This window comes from Aythya ferina (assembly GCF_964211825.1).
Source record: "Aythya ferina genome assembly, chromosome: 2".
Classification (NCBI taxonomy): Eukaryota; Metazoa; Chordata; class Aves; order Anseriformes; family Anatidae; genus Aythya; species Aythya ferina.
Window position 1 is genome coordinate 40542260 of NC_140297.1, and position 17129 is coordinate 40559388.

At 49.3% G+C, this 17129-nt stretch overlaps 2 protein-coding genes across 6 annotated transcripts; one reads left to right on the top strand and one right to left on the bottom strand.

Annotated features, from left to right (window-relative positions):
• Nucleotides 1-137: 137 nt before the first annotated feature.
• NKIRAS1 (NFKB inhibitor interacting Ras like 1) lies at nucleotides 138-12323 on the bottom strand. 4 transcript variants are annotated; one of them, XM_084511744.1, is made up of 4 exons: nucleotides 12264-12323; nucleotides 11285-11596; nucleotides 5566-5807; nucleotides 138-3088 (listed from the first exon to the last, which is right to left on the bottom strand). In XM_084511744.1, the coding sequence occupies exons 2-4, from the start codon at nucleotides 11376-11378 to the stop codon at nucleotides 2849-2851; spliced, it is 576 nt and encodes a 191-aa protein (XP_084367870.1). In that variant the 5' UTR covers nucleotides 11379-11596; nucleotides 12264-12323; the 3' UTR covers nucleotides 138-2848. The 4 variants fall into 4 exon arrangements, with proteins under 4 accessions (XP_084367870.1, XP_084367871.1, XP_084367869.1 ...); XM_084511745.1 differs by lacking the exon at nucleotides 11285-11596 and having other exon boundaries at nucleotides 12264-12322; XM_084511743.1 differs by lacking the exon at nucleotides 12264-12323 and having other exon boundaries at nucleotides 11285-11887.
• Nucleotides 12324-12397: 74 nt separating this feature from the next.
• On the top strand, nucleotides 12398-16904 carry RPL15 (ribosomal protein L15). Of its 2 annotated transcripts, none has more exons than XM_084511748.1 (4): nucleotides 12398-12509; nucleotides 13277-13461; nucleotides 14478-14614; nucleotides 16544-16904. In XM_084511748.1, the coding sequence occupies exons 2-4, from the start codon at nucleotides 13290-13292 to the stop codon at nucleotides 16847-16849; spliced, it is 615 nt and encodes a 204-aa protein (XP_084367874.1). In that variant the 5' UTR covers nucleotides 12398-12509; nucleotides 13277-13289; the 3' UTR covers nucleotides 16850-16904. The 2 variants fall into 2 exon arrangements, with proteins under 2 accessions (XP_084367874.1, XP_084367873.1); XM_084511747.1 differs by having other exon boundaries at nucleotides 12400-12509; nucleotides 13280-13461.
• The last annotated feature ends 225 nt before the right edge of the window (nucleotides 16905-17129 follow it).

The window sequence follows — 17129 nt, forward strand, 5'->3', positions numbered from 1 at the left end:
TTCCTTGCTTTGTGCTATCAGTGCTTGCCAAATTAGATCTTGAAGCTGGCAGGGGAGTTGGAGCTGATTTGGGGTTGACTGGTCAGAGCACTGTGTGTTCAGCAGGACAAAAGTGTAAGAGAAACAGAGAAAGGAGATTCAATTTACTGATTTATTTATTTTTCTTTTTATAATCATTTTTCTCTATCATCTTGTGAAGGGACAGCCTAGCTTTACAGCAGGTAAATGACCCCAGTGACTTAGGACGCATTCAGTCAGTGGAACAACAAAGAGCAAAATACACATGCTGCCCATGCACTACTACTGCATACCCTGTACGGCTGTATTTTACTTATTGACACTAGGTAAAACTGCACTACAATGAGTTTCATTTTGACTCAGTACCAGCCACTGCGTGCAGATGGTTTGCAGAGGAGAAACGACCATTTCCATCACAGGTATGGCATGGTATTTAGACCAGGCAACTGATTTGAGTGAGTGCTTAAAAAGCATCGGAGTAAGCCTGTGAAATAAAATGATGGGTGGTGGTTGTTTATGTGGATGTCCAAAATAATCTAGAAATGAGTTTAACCAAATCAAAGATAACATGTCTGACTTTACATAACCCATTTGGAAACACAGTCTTAGTCACTCAGAAGATCCCTTTTCCTTTTGCCTTTCTTGAAATGTCAAGTCCTGAGTTGTCCGGGGGGGGAGAGAGCAAGCTGATCTCACATGGCATGGCCCCAGCAGCCTGCGGTGACATCGGTCTCAGCAGTGGCACTGGCAGCGAGTCTGCGGGGCGCAGAATTGGGCAGGAACCAGTCAGTCGTCTCTGTGCCTTCCATCTCCACACGTCGTAGGTTAATTCTGACTGGCTTTGCTTGTCAACACTCCCTTGGCTCAAGGGCCAGCCCCGGTGACAGTGTGCAGCTAGCAGAGGTCTCTGGTGTTTCGTTTGCTGTGCAGCTGAATCAGGTCCCCTCTCGAAGAAGGGTTCTGTGGAGCTGAAGGGGAGGAACGTCGCCAATTCCTCGGTGAAAGGTTGCAGCAAACAGCTGAGCCGCTGCTGCTCTGAAGCCAGCCCACTTCCCAAGCACGCAGGCAGGTTGAGGAGTCCTCTGGGTGGGGAGAAGCCTCGAGTACACGTGTGTTTGGTAGGAAATGAGTGAGAAGGGAGTGTTGTTCTGCAGCATCGCTGGGGACAATGACTATTACTAGCCAGGTTGGGGGAGGTCGTGCTACAGTGCTTACTCAGCTGCTGTGTTGCAATGGGAACAATTGTATGTTTCCAGCAGGGCATTACAGCTGCTTGCTCATTTGTAATTGCTCTCTTATCTGGCTTGATGGCCACAGCAATCCAAACTACATTGAGCAAAGCACATAAACAGTTTCGTCTGCCTTCATTATAAATGTAGGAATACTTGCTTAATTTTGAGTGGATTGTACAGTTGCTCTGACATTAGTAATGCCGGCAGTTTATTTGCTAGTATTCAGGAAGAGCAGTGCTGTAAGCACACAGCCTAATTTTGATCATTAAGCACACTTGCTGTTTAGCAGCTATGATATGACAATGCAAATGTTGCTTGTGGTTTTGCTGACTCACAACGAAATTCTCGATATTTGTTCAAAACAACATTAATTTTGTGGAAAATTAGGGAACTGAGTACTTCGGTTCACTCCCTTGCCCCACTCCTGCCCTCTAATACAAAGAAAAGCTGGTCTCAGTGTATTAAAGTGGTTAGAGGCCAAGAGCTGGTCCCTTTCTGGGAACAGTTGCTCTGCCCCTTTACAGTAAATTTTGCGTAGTGTGCAGACAGACTGAGCTAGGATGGCAGATTTCTGCAGCACAAGTTTACCTACACAGAGCTCCGAATGCAGCACGTAAAGCTTTTGTAGGTAGCCCCTTCTCACAAAGCAGTGCAGTGCTTCGTACCAGCTGTTCTCTCACCTGTAGCTTTATCCGGGCCGTGGGTTGCTGCGGCTGGGCAGGAATATTGCACAACCCGCCACGCAGAGCCCGGTGAGGTACCTCCTGCTTACAGAGTTGTTCCATATAATTTCTGAGTAAAATTATCACCTGTGTGAATGTGACTGATTTGCACTGGACATGCTAGGACAAAACCACGTTACAGCTATGCTGTCCTTCAGGTCGTAGTTAAATTAATGAGTGCTGTGAGAGCTTTTCTGGTTTGTACAAATAAATTCCTGAAGCTACTTGCCAGACTTCACTGACAAGCTTCACGTTAGGGTTGATCTGTTCTAGGATCTCCTGCAAGATTTCTTTTTCCTTTTTTTTTTTTTTTTTTTCCTTTCTTGTTTATTTTTCAGACACTGCCAGAGCTTCAGCAGCTAAATTTGCTGGTATTTCTTCCTCTTGCCCTAGCACTCCTGCAACAACACCCTGACCTGAGCCTCCTGCAGCATCAAAAACCTCTGTAGCCAGGGTGCTTCCTGTTTAAGGTCAAGGTAAAAGGCCTGTTGCCGTGTCAAATATACCCTCTCTCCAAATTTAAAGCTTCATTGCAGCTAGTACTACTTGTGACAAGAGGCTACGGATCTGCAGGAGGAGTGTTCCTCACTATGGCCGTATCAAGGGACAGTCAAAGCCCCTGCTGAAGGGATGACCACCTGCCTCTCTTGCCCTCCCTGCTCCCCCCTGCTCGCCCTTGTTGGAAGGTGACTCCTAGCCCTAAGTGCTTTTCAAGGCTTTTGCCATCAGTGACTTTTTCAAGGATACCTCTCAGCCATAAGCTTGCTGATTTTATTGCTGAATGAGATTATTGCTTTAAGTGAAATCATGTGCAGCTAAAGGCAGAGATAGGATTTAGGCTGTCACCTGGCAGCAGCAGACAGCATTAAAGGTAGCTTAGTTATCACAGTTATTCCCTTTGCTCTTCCTTCCAGGCAAGGGGAATGTTGATTTGTTCTGGGACTGGGAGAGCTTGCTGGCTAGGTAGGTGAAGGGCTCAAGCAGTGTTTTCCGGTCTGTCACGGTCACTTCCCACAGTCTCACTTTCTCAGCCCTTGCCCATTGCTGCGCCGCTTCTGTTTCCACTTGTCTTTGCTCCAGCAGGTCGGTTTTATTTCCCAAGACAATAACTGTTACCTACAAACAGAAGGGTGAGCTTTACACAAACAGTATCCACCATTGGCAGTGCCTTTAAACAGCAGGCAAGTAGCAACACAGCTCAGACCTGTCCCTTAACTTACTGCTGGCTCAAGGTAAGCTGAACAGAATGGGGAAGTGTAAGGTCTGGGATTCACACTGGCCTCGTCTACCTGTGGCCTGGGAGCTGCCTTTAATCATAGGACGTGCAGGACTCTCCCAGCCCAGGGGGCTTCCCCTGCCTGCAGGTGAGCTGAGCCACCAGAGGGACCTACGTGGACAGCCTTCAGTCGCTGACAGGGTGGGAGCAGCACCCGTGCCAGCCTGCCAGAAGCAGTCTCAGGAGCTGCTGGTTAGCTAACCAGGGCAGCCCTTCAGGTAGTTCTCCGTGGCTTCTCTATCACCAAGACGCTGTAGTGGAGCTGAGCTCGGTGGCTTGCCCTCTGCTTCTCTTCTGAGAAGTGCTGCATGGAGAGCTGGCCACTTCGAGTTACGGTTCCTGCTTATTTTAACTTAACCACTTTCTAAAAACGTTCTAACAGCATCAGCTGATAGGGGAAGCCGTGCCTATATTTATAGTTCAAGGCCCTTAGTCAAGCTGCAGCCTCCTCTCTACACTCTGTTGTGGTTTGGCAATGACCAAGTGATAAAGTCCTCTCCTGCTGAGCATTTTTTTTCTTTGCTGTGACCACACCTGCTTGCTTTTTCCTCTTCATCAGGCTGACTACAGCGTGGCTCCTGTTTCTTTCCATCTAGAGATGTTTCTCCTGTTCCTGTGCGGTCTGAGGCACCCTTTCTTTTCTATAGCAGCCCATGATGTACGGATAGATATTTTTCCCCTTGCAAAGCCTCTGAATGAAGCTACAATCTTCATATACATTTACCACACACTCCAGCTGAATTTTGCCCATGGTTGAGCTCCATCAGTACAAGAGAACACAACCTTTATTTAGTATAAAATTTGGCCAGACTTTAAGGTGTGTGCTGAAGAAGCCCCACAGCCATCAGAGCTTGCTGTCAGCTGCTGCATGGCAGAGGATTCTGCTGCTCCACAAGGCGAAGTCCTGCTGGCTCAGGGGCACTTCTGTATGTGGAGATGCCCCCTGAATTTGGTTAAGGCTGTGTTCCAGCACAGCCCAGAGTTTAAGGCTGCTGGGGCTATCTTAAGGACCCCTGATTTGACCTTCTACTTGCTTCAAAGAGTATTTCGTATGGAATAGAAATCACAGGAATGAAACATTTACCCAGCCTACAGCAGGCACTGCTATTTCAGCTATGTCACCCCCAGTCAGGACCACAGCTTTTAAACTCTCCCAGGGGACAGACAAACTGCCTGCTTTCTGAAACACCTGCGTGCAACGAGAGAGAAGACTTCTGGGCAGATCCCCGGGCAGACATCCTGCCGGCGCTGCGACTCCCTGTCTGCGTTACAACGTGCCATAAAGCAATAAATCAGGGTCCTCGCACAGCACACTGCCTGGCAAAAATTTCCTGCTCATCCGCCTTTCCTCGCCCTGTGGGGTAGTCACGACTGGCTGCCGTACCCCTGACATACGTGACAGCCTGCAGCTCGCACCAGCCCCACCACCTAACATACCTCTCCTCTGACTGCACTTTCGGCTGCCTGCTGTCAGACTTGGAGCCTGCCTCCCTCCACCACCCCGTGTGCTGCGAGTGCTGCACAAGTTACGCTTTGGAAAGCCTCTCCCCACCATTATCTGATTAATTCTTTATGCACCTTTTTTTTTTTTTTTTAACAGCATAAAACAGACATTTGGAGAGCTGTAGGCTCAAAACATTTACCAGGGAAAACTACTAGAGAATGCAAAGATACTGTAAGAAAAGCCGTAATGCTAATGCCACGTGCACGTTATATTTGTTTAGCTAAGCTGGAACACTGTCAGCTGAAAACACTAGCTGCTTTCTAAGGGAAAATAGAGCAGTCATTTCACACAATTGAATTGATTCAATATGGTTGTTAAGATACATTAAAGCCGTTTTGCCAATTGACTAATGTCTGGGAGACCCGCTGTCAATTACACCAGTTTGTAAGCCATCGAGTACGTGAATACAAAACAAACAAAGATAATGCCCTTTGTGATATTATTCTGTGCACTTGACTTCCCGTGTACAATGCCTAAAAAAAAGTAAGAACTGCACTGCTGCAGACCATATGTTTTATTAGTCGTAAGTGTACTGACGGGTGCATTCAGCTAACTGGATTTTAGTTGCAGTAGAAGCAGAAAGGGGAAAAAAAAAAAAAAGCTTTTTTTTTTTTTTTTTTATGAGCTGCATGGCATGTGAATTAGGCTTCCCCAGCATGAGAAAGCTCCCTTTTTCTGGATCGCCCAAGGCTGTAGGTACGTTTGTTTTCCTTACTATGCAAGTTTTACAGGAACAAAATCTGTGCTTTGCAACTTTGCTTCCTATCGCTGATACGCCAATAAGCCACGCAGTTACGGCAACCACGCGTTTACCTCCTTTTTATCTCTAAAGACATCGATCTCTTTTTTGAGCAGTTCAACTCTTTGGAAGGCTTCGAGGCTGGTCACGGCATACACGAGAACGAAGCCATCGGCGACAGAGAAGTAGTGCTTTGGCAGCTCGACGCCCTCCTGCAGACCCCTGGTGTCATAAAGCCGTAACTGTTCCTTCACGCCCCGGTCTGTCTCCACGGACGCCAGGTACACGTCTTCCATCGTGGCACCCTCTTCTAAACCTGTTGTAAATCAAGCAGGAAAGGTCATGCTGGCATAAGCACAGCACCGCTGTACTGATTGCTCGCAGTGCGGCGGAACTTTACCCTGCAATAGGTTTCAGTGCCTATTTTTCCAGGGTGATTTGGCCTGGATTCGACCTTGATTGTCGTGCCCATGAAGGGCTGTATCCGCAGATCGCCACGCCAGCTATTTACAGTAGTGCCACTGTGTAAATACAATCATCTAGTATACGAGCACATGATTACGCCTGTAAAATTAATCTATACAACATGTAAATGCAGGATGGGATAAGATAAATGGCTCTTCCCTCAGGTTTCCCAACCTCCCACCGCCCATCGCACATGCTGCAAAGGGGCCTGCCCAAACATAGCCTTTGGGAAGAATGGCCAAGGAACACCAAACAGGCAAGTACTAACACCTTGAGCCTCATACTGAGCAGGATTATACTGCAGAAGAATGAGCCAAAGGAGTAGTTCTGGCAATTAATGTGCATTGGTGGTACAACTAACCAACGAGTGAAATCAAGCCAGAATGGGAAGAGGATGTTTGCATGCAAGCAAAGTTGCACGATGTATTTACCCAAATACACAGTGAGCTTTTTCCATCCCTTAGGGATTTAACATGACTCAGATTTGCTAATAGGAGCAAGCTCATTTACTTCAGGGCAAGAGCACACACAAGGTAACAAGCTTTCATGTATACCACCTGCTCCATGGTAACTATCTGCATACTGGCTCTCCTTCCTTCCTTTCCCCATGGTAAACGTGAGGTACTATAAGGTACCTTACTCTGAGCTAATTAAAACTATATTTTCCACGCCAAGCCTGGAAACACGTGGATCTCCTTAGCTTCGTGGTCACCTTGGATGCAGGCCCATAAGGTTACAACAGGTCCCAACAAACTATGCATAGTATGGTTGGGTTACTGTCAGAGGCAGTGTTAAATATTCATATCAACCCTCTTTTTGTCTGCCCTGCATTCCTGTATACACGGACTGCTTGCTGGTGCAGGGCTACAGCCGTGAGTACTGCATTATTCTCTTTGTCTGCCAAAAAGGGACTACATTAGCGCATTGTTTATGAAAACACAAGGGATTATCTGGCCTGCGAAAATAAGGATTTTGCTATATTCAGTGACACAGTATTCAAAATACTTTGCCTTGACAAACAAGCTAAAGAATTCCACCCACGCGCATCGCTCCCTGTGATGTATGCAGCATTCCTGTGCAGGAAAGTGGCACAAGCTGTTCTTTTTGCCCCTCTTTGTGCAGCCTTCATAGATCAAGCTCTTACTAGGTTTGCCACAAATTAATTTATTTTGCCTCCAAATATAGCCCTGCTAACATGCAAGAGCAAAACTAAGAGCAGAACAAAACAAGAGAAAGGGTGAACCCTCACTGTGGGCTGCAGAATGTGTCAGAAGGGCATTTTTAGAGACTGAAGTAGGTCTTCTGGATATAGCCCTGTGTTTTTTCTTGCTCTGCTTCATTTCATTGTGCAGACAGGTCAAGGAAGTATCCAACATCAGTAAATATTACTTTGGCAAGAAGGAATGAACTACAAGTACCTAAGTTTTCTGTTTAGGACTCCATGAATAACGCCGGGCAGGTTTTTATCATCTAAATGCTGCGCTGTAATTCAGTGGTCTTTAACATATCCACATTCTCCTGTGACAGTCTCTTCCTAATGGCAATAAAAGTAGCAGTGAAAATTACGTCTTTTAACATCCCTCTTGAAAATGGAGAGGAAAAATTAAGACCTGCAAGGCAAGTCAGCAGAACAGAGCGACAAATTTTGACGTTAAATGGCAGAGGGGAAGACCTGGAATTCATGCACCGGTACCAGTTTCCAGAGGTGAAAGTTCACCTATATACACTGAGGGAGGAAGCACAATATTTACGTTCCTGCTTAGCACCATCCCATACCAACACTTTCCTGATCTCCATTCAAAGGTGAGCTGGGCAAGTGGTACGAGCAGCAGAAGTGACCAGGAAAGCCCAGTGTCCGTCACCACCCCATCCTTCCCATCACTGGCATCTCCAGGCCACCTTGGCTACCAGGATGGGCAAGGGCAGCTTCTGCTGGCAAGTTTTGCCCTGCCAACTCGAGTAGGTTTTTCCTGGTGGAGAGCACTGCCATGGGGCTTTGCTCTCTCTCTCTCCTGCCATCAGTTTTTCTAGGTTTAGAGAAACATATTTTGAAATATCTCCTCTTGTGGCACAGAGGAACAGCCAGGTGGAACCAGCTTGCAGGTCCAAAAGTTGTGAGGGAAAAGGGGAGCTAACAGGGCAGCGAACAATCTCCTGGTTTCTTTGTTAAGTAGACAATTTAAAGATGTTGAGGAGAGAAGGGAGGAGTAGACAGGAGACAGATGCCATTTTCCAGCACCTATTTAGCTGGTGCAAGCCCTGGGAAAGGCAAAAAGGTCTTCATCTAGGTTACCAACTGCTGCCACAGAGGAACTGCAAGGGGAAGCCTCAGTCATAAATTGAGTGGTGTTTCAGCCCCTGGTGGTTTCCTGATGAGGACAAGAAAAGGCTCGATATACTAATGAGCACTGCAAAGCCAAGCTAGGCAAAGCAAAGGTATTGCAAATACTACATAGAGCAAAATTTTGAGACATGGAGTTTCAGAAGATCCCAAGGGACTGTTTTCACTACATAAATGTAGTGAAAACCTTGTGTGTTCCTGAGTGCATTTGAAGATCTCAGTCTCCCATAACCTTTCCCTCCCTCTTCCCTGCAAAGAGCTCCTAAAACCTGCCATTCCTTGCATTTTTACAACTCCAGCATGACAGACTTTGCTTACTTAGATCTCAGATGACTGCGTATCAGAGGATCCATGACTCAGAGAAGAGTTGGAGAAGCCTTTGGAGCTGGACAACAGGAGCTGATCTATTTAGATTTAGCTGCTACTTCAAGTATTGGTGCCACCAGCCAGCAGCCACGGTTGTGACCCTCAGTTACATACATTCAGCTCCATCTTCACACATTTCTAAACTTCAAAGCTGCCTGCAGCTCTGTCAGGAGATAGTTTGGATTTGAGAAACAAAGGTCTAGGAATGCGTAATGTGGAAGTCTTCCATCCAAAACCCCAAATCCCTCAAGCTGAGACCAAGTGAGGCAAATTCTCTCTCAGTATGGGTTCTGATCACAATAGCATGTAGTGCTTTTACTCCCAGGTAGTTAGACGATCTGAAGTAGCTGCTCATGAACACAGCCATACCAGCTATTTATGCAGTCAGGAGGCAGCGATAAGGGAAATAGCATTTTCTACTGGAAGAGTTCTCATCTCCTCTTTAGCTGATAAGCTCTGCCATGGGTTGAGGCACCAGAGGCATTTCAAAGGCAGAAGGAAGACCCCCTTATGAGCCATCACTGAACAGCAGCACTGTTCAAGGAAAAATACCTACAGCCTAGCACAAAGCCAAACACTGTACATTGTTGCTCGCATGCTCCAGGGATGTGGATATTCCCTCTTCAGTGCTATTCCTCCCTCCCTAGTATTTTTTCCCCTTTGACTTCAAGCAATCTTTGTGCCTTTGCAAGAGTGCTGGCTGCTGGCCATGTAGGGACTTCATCCATGACAAGCCAGGGAGAGCTGAAGGTGTGATTTTTTTTAGGAAAACCCCCGCAGTACCACTGGGTGTACAGCACCACCACCAAGCACACAGCCCAGGGCATGGGCTCAGAGCCAAGGGCTTTATATAGCAGCGTGAAACCTCCGAGGACACAAATCCCGACCCTGATGGCAGCCGTGCCACCGCTCTCTTTTAAAGGAAAGTCAGCAGGAGGCACATCAGCACCGACAGAGGCTCATGTCTGACCAAGCACCAGGAGGAGACCCCGCCATCAGTGCCTTGGACACCTCGGCGGATGACGCCAGGCCTTGAGCTCCGAGCCTGCAACCAAATTCAAGCATGCCCCTTGAATCACAGCGAGGAGGCCATGGATGCTGGCACGTGTGTCAGCCCTGCCCTTGGAGCAGCACCAGAGCTGCAGGAGTCAGGAAGCAGTTTTTTGATACAGGTTTTGGTACAGCTCGTGCCCGTGTCGCCGTGCCCCATGGCTCCAAATGGGTGGGCCTTCAGCGCCCGCGGGGCCTTCTCGCCTCCTGCCCGATGGGCCAGCAGCCAGGAGGTGTTTGTCTGCTTTCGGAAACCTGGGTTAAGACCTAGTAATAGTGTTTTAAGCGCGGAGGGGCCGTCCCTGCTCTACGATGGTTCTTAGGGGCAGCTCTGCCAGAAGCACGGAGGCGCAGCAAGCCAGCCCCAGAGCACCTGATGGCGCAGGCGGCTGAAAATCCTCCCTGCTGCGGCCGCTGATCAGAGCACGGGGCAGGAAGCAACAAAAGGCAACGTGATTTAGGCAGCGTGGCCTTGCTCACACTGCTTGAGAGCCCTAGAGCACCGCCTGGCCCGGGGATGATGAAAATCAGGGCAGCAGCAGAGGGAAAAGCCCGCAGCCCGCAGGTTTTGCAGTGTCCGCACCGAGAGCTCCGCAGGGCTATGCGCACGGGTCTTGGTAAGGTGCTGGAAGCAGATGTTGCTGCAACGTTAGAGGAAATCCTCCTCTTAAATGACAGCATTAGCACACAGTTCTGTGTCAGGCTTTGCCAGCAAATTCCTCCCGTCCACACATTTTAAAGGCACAGTGCCTGCCAAGCACCGTGCTCCAAACCCCAATATTCATCCGGAGGCTCACCCCAACGCTTAATTTAATTCACTGCCCCAAGGAAAAGCTCCTAGTCCCTTGGCTAGGCATCCTCTGTCAAGCCCCTGTGATTCACCCCTGGCAGAACAATTCACCAGCCCAGTGACCGCTGCCCTCCCTCTAACATCCAGGCCAGGCAGGAACAGAGGGAAGCGAGCCAGCTTTGCCCTCGGCCCCCTTCGTTTGTGCACAGCGAGGCTCTGACATCCCGTGCCCCTGTCCCAGGTCTGTTTTCCACAGGAGGATTTATCTGAGAGCTGGGAAGCTCAGCCTTTGAAGTCCAGAGCAAACCACAGGATCTAAAGCAGAGCTGTTTTCTTTCCAGCTCTCTGATTAAGTATTAGCCAAAACCAAGCCAAATAAAGTTTTGAGAAGGTGGGACAGAAGTTTAAACAATCTGTGTGAATCACATGATATTATTTATTATTCAGGCATCGAGAGCATCCTTCGGGGAACAAGGTATTTCTTATGTAAATGGGCAGCAAGCGCATCGTCTGCTTTTCTCTTTGGTTCTTGTCGCACACTCCTGGTTTTTTGGCATGGGCAACATCAGGGCAAGGGCTCTTCCCCCAACCAATTTAAAACTCGGTAAGGGACTGCGAGCCTCAGAAACTGCCCAGAGATGAACCCAGACCACGCTCATTTCCTCCATCACCTCCGCACAGCTCGCGGCCCTGGCTTACCGCTCCGCGGGGCCCGCACAGAGCAAGACTCTGGAAAAGGAAACAACCCAAAAAAAAAAAAAAAGAGGTAAAAATATCTCACCCACGGTGTGCTTTCCGTAGAGGAGCTGCTCCAAAATTGCGGTTTTTCCCACCGACGCCATGCCGCACACCACCACCTTGTAACCCTTCCCCATCTCTCCCAGGATAGCAGGGCCAGCGGAGGGGTGCTGCTGAGCACGGGGACCCACAGCAGAGCCCCAAAAGGCAGCGGGAGCCACCGAGGCGCAGCTCCCTCCCCAGCGATGGTATTTTTAGGACTTGGGCTTCCTCCCACGCCACTTGTAGGGTTTCAGGCTGCCACCGTCAGTGCCCGGCTCAGGCGCACAGAGCTGAAGGTTTCATGGCGCAGGGGCTGGAAGGAAAGCGTTAGGGTCACGGGCACGGGAAGGGGAAGGTTGGAGAGGGGTTTGGGGTCTGGTGTCAGCCAGCCTGGGTGCGGATGGGGCTGCCCTACAGGAGCTGGGGCAGCTCTGGGGGATGAGTGGGGCACCCCAGAGCTGGGGGGGGCCTGATGGGACCAGGTACAACTGTATGAGCCTGGTGCTCTGCAATGGGAGGGAAAGGTGAAGGGAAAAAGGGGAAAAAAGGGGGAAAAAAAGGGAAAAGGGGTCACCACGCAGCTGGGACAAAGCCCCCCTGGCACCAGGCCCCTTCCCTGCTCCCACACCCCGCTCCCTGCAGTGCCGGGCACGGGGTCAGGAGGGACACGAGCGCCTGGGGGTGGGGGCTGACAGCAGCAGCAGGACTTCCCCTTAGGATTTACCATTTCATTCATTTTTATTATTATTATTATTTATTATTTTTCACATGTAGGAACCCCAAAGCGCTCCTTTTTGGGGGATGGCTTCCTCAGGACGTGTTCGTGCCAACCCCTTACCCCAACCCCTTCCCCCAACCCACCCAGGGGCTGCTCCAGAGGCCGCCCCCCCCCCATTCCCGCCCAGCCCCCGGCCCCCGCCGTGCCCGCGCCGCGCGCGCCCCCGGCCCCGCGCGCCCCCGCCCCCAGCGCGCGCGCGCACCTGGGCTCAGCTTCCCCCGCCGCCCCCATTAGCGCCGCGCCGCGCCGGGCCCCGCCCCCTCGCTCCCATTGGCTGGCTCCGGGGCGGGGGGGGGCGGGGCCGGGTTGGCTGCCGCGGAGCGAGGCCCTCCGGGGACTACATTACCCATCAGGCGCCGCGCCCGCCCGCCGGAAGCGCGGTGCCGCCGCAGGGGGGTGTGGGAGGCGGGTCTCTTCCTTTCCGGCGTGGGGCGCCATCGGGTGCGGGGTACGTCTGCGCTCGGCCCGGGCCGCCATCCGCCGCCATCCGCCACCATCGGGCCCCATCCGCAACCATCCGGCCGCCCGCGGGGCTCGGCGGGGCTGCCCGGCGGCCGGGATGCGGGCCTCAGGCCGGCGGAGGGCCCCCGGGCTGCGGGAGGGCGGGGGGTGGGGGTAGGCCGCGGGGAGCTCGGTGGGTGCGGGGCGCTGGGGGTGGGGAGGGCCGCAGGGGGCCCGGAATGGAGGATGGGGGTGGGGAGGGGAGGGCTGGGGCACGTCAAAAGGTGCAGCGAGCTCTGGTTTTGGATGGTGAATTGGGTGGAGATCTGATGGATTTGGGTTTATCTCTGCGTGCTGCTGGGGTCTGGGTGCTCAGCGTTTAGGGATACTTAAACCACGTTATAAATTAACACCAGGGCCCTCACAGTCATGCACCTCGTCAAAGAGCAGCTTTCACGGCTTGGTTCAGGTGGTAGCTGTCAGTGTTGGTGACATCCCAAGCACGTGAGGCATCAGCTCCTTAACTGTGCAGTTCGATGCTAAAGAACACGTGAAGTGGAAGAAAATTCCTCAGAACTGCTGTGTGTTCTACTGCAGACTGCTAAATGGGAGCCAGCGTGTTACCAAGTGTGCCAACAATTACAAAACAGCACCCAAGCATACTGTGTGCCAGCGGTGTTACGTGCACAGCCTCATACTGCACCATTTTATGGGAAGACATGCAAATTCAATATGTTAATTACTGCCCTCTTTTAATTGATCTCTTGATCTCAGCAGGTAGCCAGCCATGGGTGCCTACAAGTACATCCAGGAGCTATGGAGGAAAAAGCAGTCGGACGTGATGCGGTTCCTCCTCCGTGTGCGCTGCTGGCAGTACCGCCAGCTCTCTGCCCTGCACCGCGCTCCCCGGCCGACCAGGCCAGACAAGGCTCGCAGGCTGGGATATAAGGCCAAGCAAGGTAATGAGATGGAGCTACCACGTTCCTGTCAGCCTGCTTCCTTCCTTAACTGATAGCAGAATGCCAAAATCAGAAGCTGGAACGCCGCCTGAGGTCTCCTGGATGAAATACTGTTATAAATGTATTAAATCAATAGCAGTGCCTACATCCCAAATCTTATTTCATGTAATTCTGAGTTCGTGCCCCCTGTGGTCAGTTAGGCAGAGGAAGATCAAGTGGATCTAGACTTCAGTTCTTGCTCTTGCGCTGTTATTGCTGCAATGTTGACCAGTGCTTTTAGCACAGTAGATTTGTGGGTGTGGGGGTTCCTTTCTCTGGCCAGATTTTGTCAGCAGTCTCAACAAGTTAGCTGCCTTATAGCTGTCTGGGCTTGCCAAGGTTAAATCAGTTTCTATCATCATTAGGAAAGTGAGGGAGCATTAGGGAGTGAAACAAACTCAGGGAAAGTGGGCATCCATCTGTAACTTGAGCAGATCTTCAAAGAAGGATGCTTGTTCACCATGATAAAAAAGTAAAGAATCTAAGCCTCTGTTATGTTTGTGAGGTTTCCTTTCCTCCTTTTTCAGTGGTCAGGTTTCCACAGGGTTTATGTATGGCTTGTACTTCAGTGCCTTATGGATGCTGTTGCAGTGTGGCGTTTTAGTTCTGAGGTGACTGCTTTGTTGCTTTCTTGGGATGAGGAGAGTTTAGGATGTTTTTTTTGTGCGTGTTATCATATAGCTACAGCTGTTCTTAGTTCATATCAAAGCGCACAGTGGAAAGGTGCCACAAACTCTGGTTTGGAACTAGAAAGTAGTCACAACAATACATCACTTCCATTATTCAGTCACAATGGAAATAACAAAAACACCCTACGCTAGTCACCAAGAGTTGTAGGTTTTAGCAGCTATTGGTACAGTGACCTACTTTTTTGCAGCGTTTCCTGTGAAATGTTATGGGTTGGAAACGCAGTATGGGCATTAAGTTGCCTCACCGTAGTTTGCACTGCCTGCACTGACAGTCACGGTTTCTTTCAGGGTATGTTATCTACCGTGTCCGCGTTCGCCGTGGTGGCCGCAAGCGCCCTGTCCCAAAAGGTGCAACCTACGGCAAACCCGTGCATCACGGTGTGAACCAGCTGAAGTTTGCCCGGAGCCTCCAGTCCGTAGCAGAGGTGAGTATTCTGGTTACTGCTCAGAAAATGGGGGTTACGAAGGTCATGCCTAGTCTGTAAAAATGGAAAATACTCCGAGACAAAAACAATGACTGTTTTCTGTTAGGTAGAAGTCTTGAATGCTGATAGCAGGAGAGCACCTGGATGTTTCGAAAAGCGGTACTGAGACAAATGCTAAAAACTATTCCGACTTAACAGGTAGCAGGTGGTAGAAGTACTGCTGAGGTGGTTTGTTGAAGTGTGTTCCTCTTCCTGAAGTATGGCACAGTGTGTGCAGGGAAAGACGTGCTACTAGCATAAACTCCTGTAAAACCAGGGGTTAGGCATGAGGATTCAAAATGCAAATACAACAAAGAGCCTGACTTGGGTCATTGGTAAATCCTGCCGTTACGTTCCCTACCATGATCTATGTATTGCCAGCTTTCGGCAAAGGTCCTTCAATGAAGTACGAGCAAGTTCCTCTCTTAAAACCTGCAGCACCTGTTTACGTAGTAAGAGTGCTGTGCAGTGTACTGAGCTGTGTCGTAGGATCTGAAAACAGCATGCCAGAAACAGTCTTAATTTAAAAAATCAAAACAAAATACTGAAAATGGAAGCTTTCATTCAGGGCAATCTTCGTTAAATTTCGCAGTGACACAGCAAGAGTAGTGATGAAGGGCTGTAGCTCTCACCTATGGATAAAACTCCATGGCTTAGAACAGCACGAGTCTGCGCTCTGAAAAAGAGGCATTGTAAAAGAATGAAGACTGCTCCTTGTCTTCCCATCATTAAGCAGAGCATTAATTCTATTTTAAAACAGAGGCGATGAGTTAAAACACAGAACTGTATTTTTAAATAGTGTTCACGGTGTGCTCTTCATATATGCCATTCCCAGATGTCTGATGGCTAATCACATGCTTGGTTGTGATGACAGCTCGTGCAAGAGGTTACTGACCCTCTGTTTTAGTCCAAAAGCTGGCTTGCTTTCTCCTGGAAGACTTCTATTCTTCAGATAAAACTATTCTAGAAATGCCAAACCGTGACTGTAGCTGTCATCCCCAAATAGAAGCTGGTTGAGGGCGGGAGGTATTTTAATGTTCGGTATGTGTCACTGCCATGTGCTGGAGTAAAACAAGGACTTGAAGAAAATAAATTTCGTATTCAGGAAACAGTCAACTAAGGTTTGGGGGAAGACGGTACTAATAGGTTGGGATCACATTGGGATAGAAGATGAATGGGATCTGTTGGTTTGTACTTTCCCACAGTGATGGTAAAGTCCTGGGATTAGACACACTGATAGTGTTAAGTAAAATAAGGAGTTTTCTTGACAGAAGAGGCAGATTGAGTTTCAGAACTTGCATTTTCTGCTTAGTTTCCTAAACTCTAAGACTGTTTTCTTTCCAACCACAACCAAGGATAGGAGTAGTGGAACTTGCTACATCAGCTGTTCATATTTGTTCATATTTGTCATTATGTGCTTAGGTCCTGCAGAAATGTCTTCCTCTCCTGTAACTTTGGATCAGTCTTTCGTAACTTTCCACAAAAGGTTGTTCCATGGCCCCAAGTCTACCTTGTGGTCTTCATCTCCACCTTGAAGTTGTTTTTCACTCTGTGTGTTTACTCATTGGGTGCTTCTGTGTACAAAGCAGTTCTTCTCTTTGTCAACCAAATGCCTTCCTCGTTACATTCTGTAAAACCTGTATCACTAAGGTATTCACCATTTTTTTGAATATAGATTTCTTTGGCCAATACTTTTTTGTGGTGTTTTTGCAGCCAGAAGTTGTACAGTTCAGGGGTAAGGTTCACTTGGGGCAAACTGAAAATTCCAACACGTACAAAATTTTAGGTTTGAGTTACTCATCTCCTTCTGCATGTTATGCAAGTCCTTCTCCTAAGTTGTATCCCTGCCTCCGTGTTTTTATAGCCTTTCACGTGGATTTTTTCTTCCAGGAGCGTGCTGGCCGTCACTGCGGGGCTCTGAGAGTGTTGAACTCCTACTGGGTGGGAGAGGATTCCACGTACAAGTTTTTCGAAGTGATCCTGATCGACCCCTTCCACAAGGCCATCAGGCGCAACCCCGACACGCAGTGGATCACCAAGCCCGTCCACAAGCACAGGGAGATGCGTGGCCTGACGTCCGCCGGGCGGAAGAGCCGCGGTCTGGGCAAGGGCCACAAATTCCACCACACCATCGGTGGCTCGCGCCGCGCTGCCTGGAAGCGACGCAACACCCTGCAGCTGCACCGCTACCGCTAGTTCTTGTAAACACAGCGATCTAATAAAGCTGAGCGGGTTCTTGAATTTAACTCAACAGTGCTTCTGCTGCTTCTTGTCTTACGCGGAGAAGTGTAGAGCTCTCCGGGAGTTCAGTTGTTCCCATATTTTGAAAGTTCTTTTGAAAATGTCATTTGGTATTTGTGAAAATTCTAGCCCCCGAGCCTAGGAGCCTTGCGATGAGCTTCACTTTGGATTAGGCTGTGCAGTGTGAGTTGAATGCTCTGTGGCTCATCCACGTTCTTTATTTTGCTGATGTGAG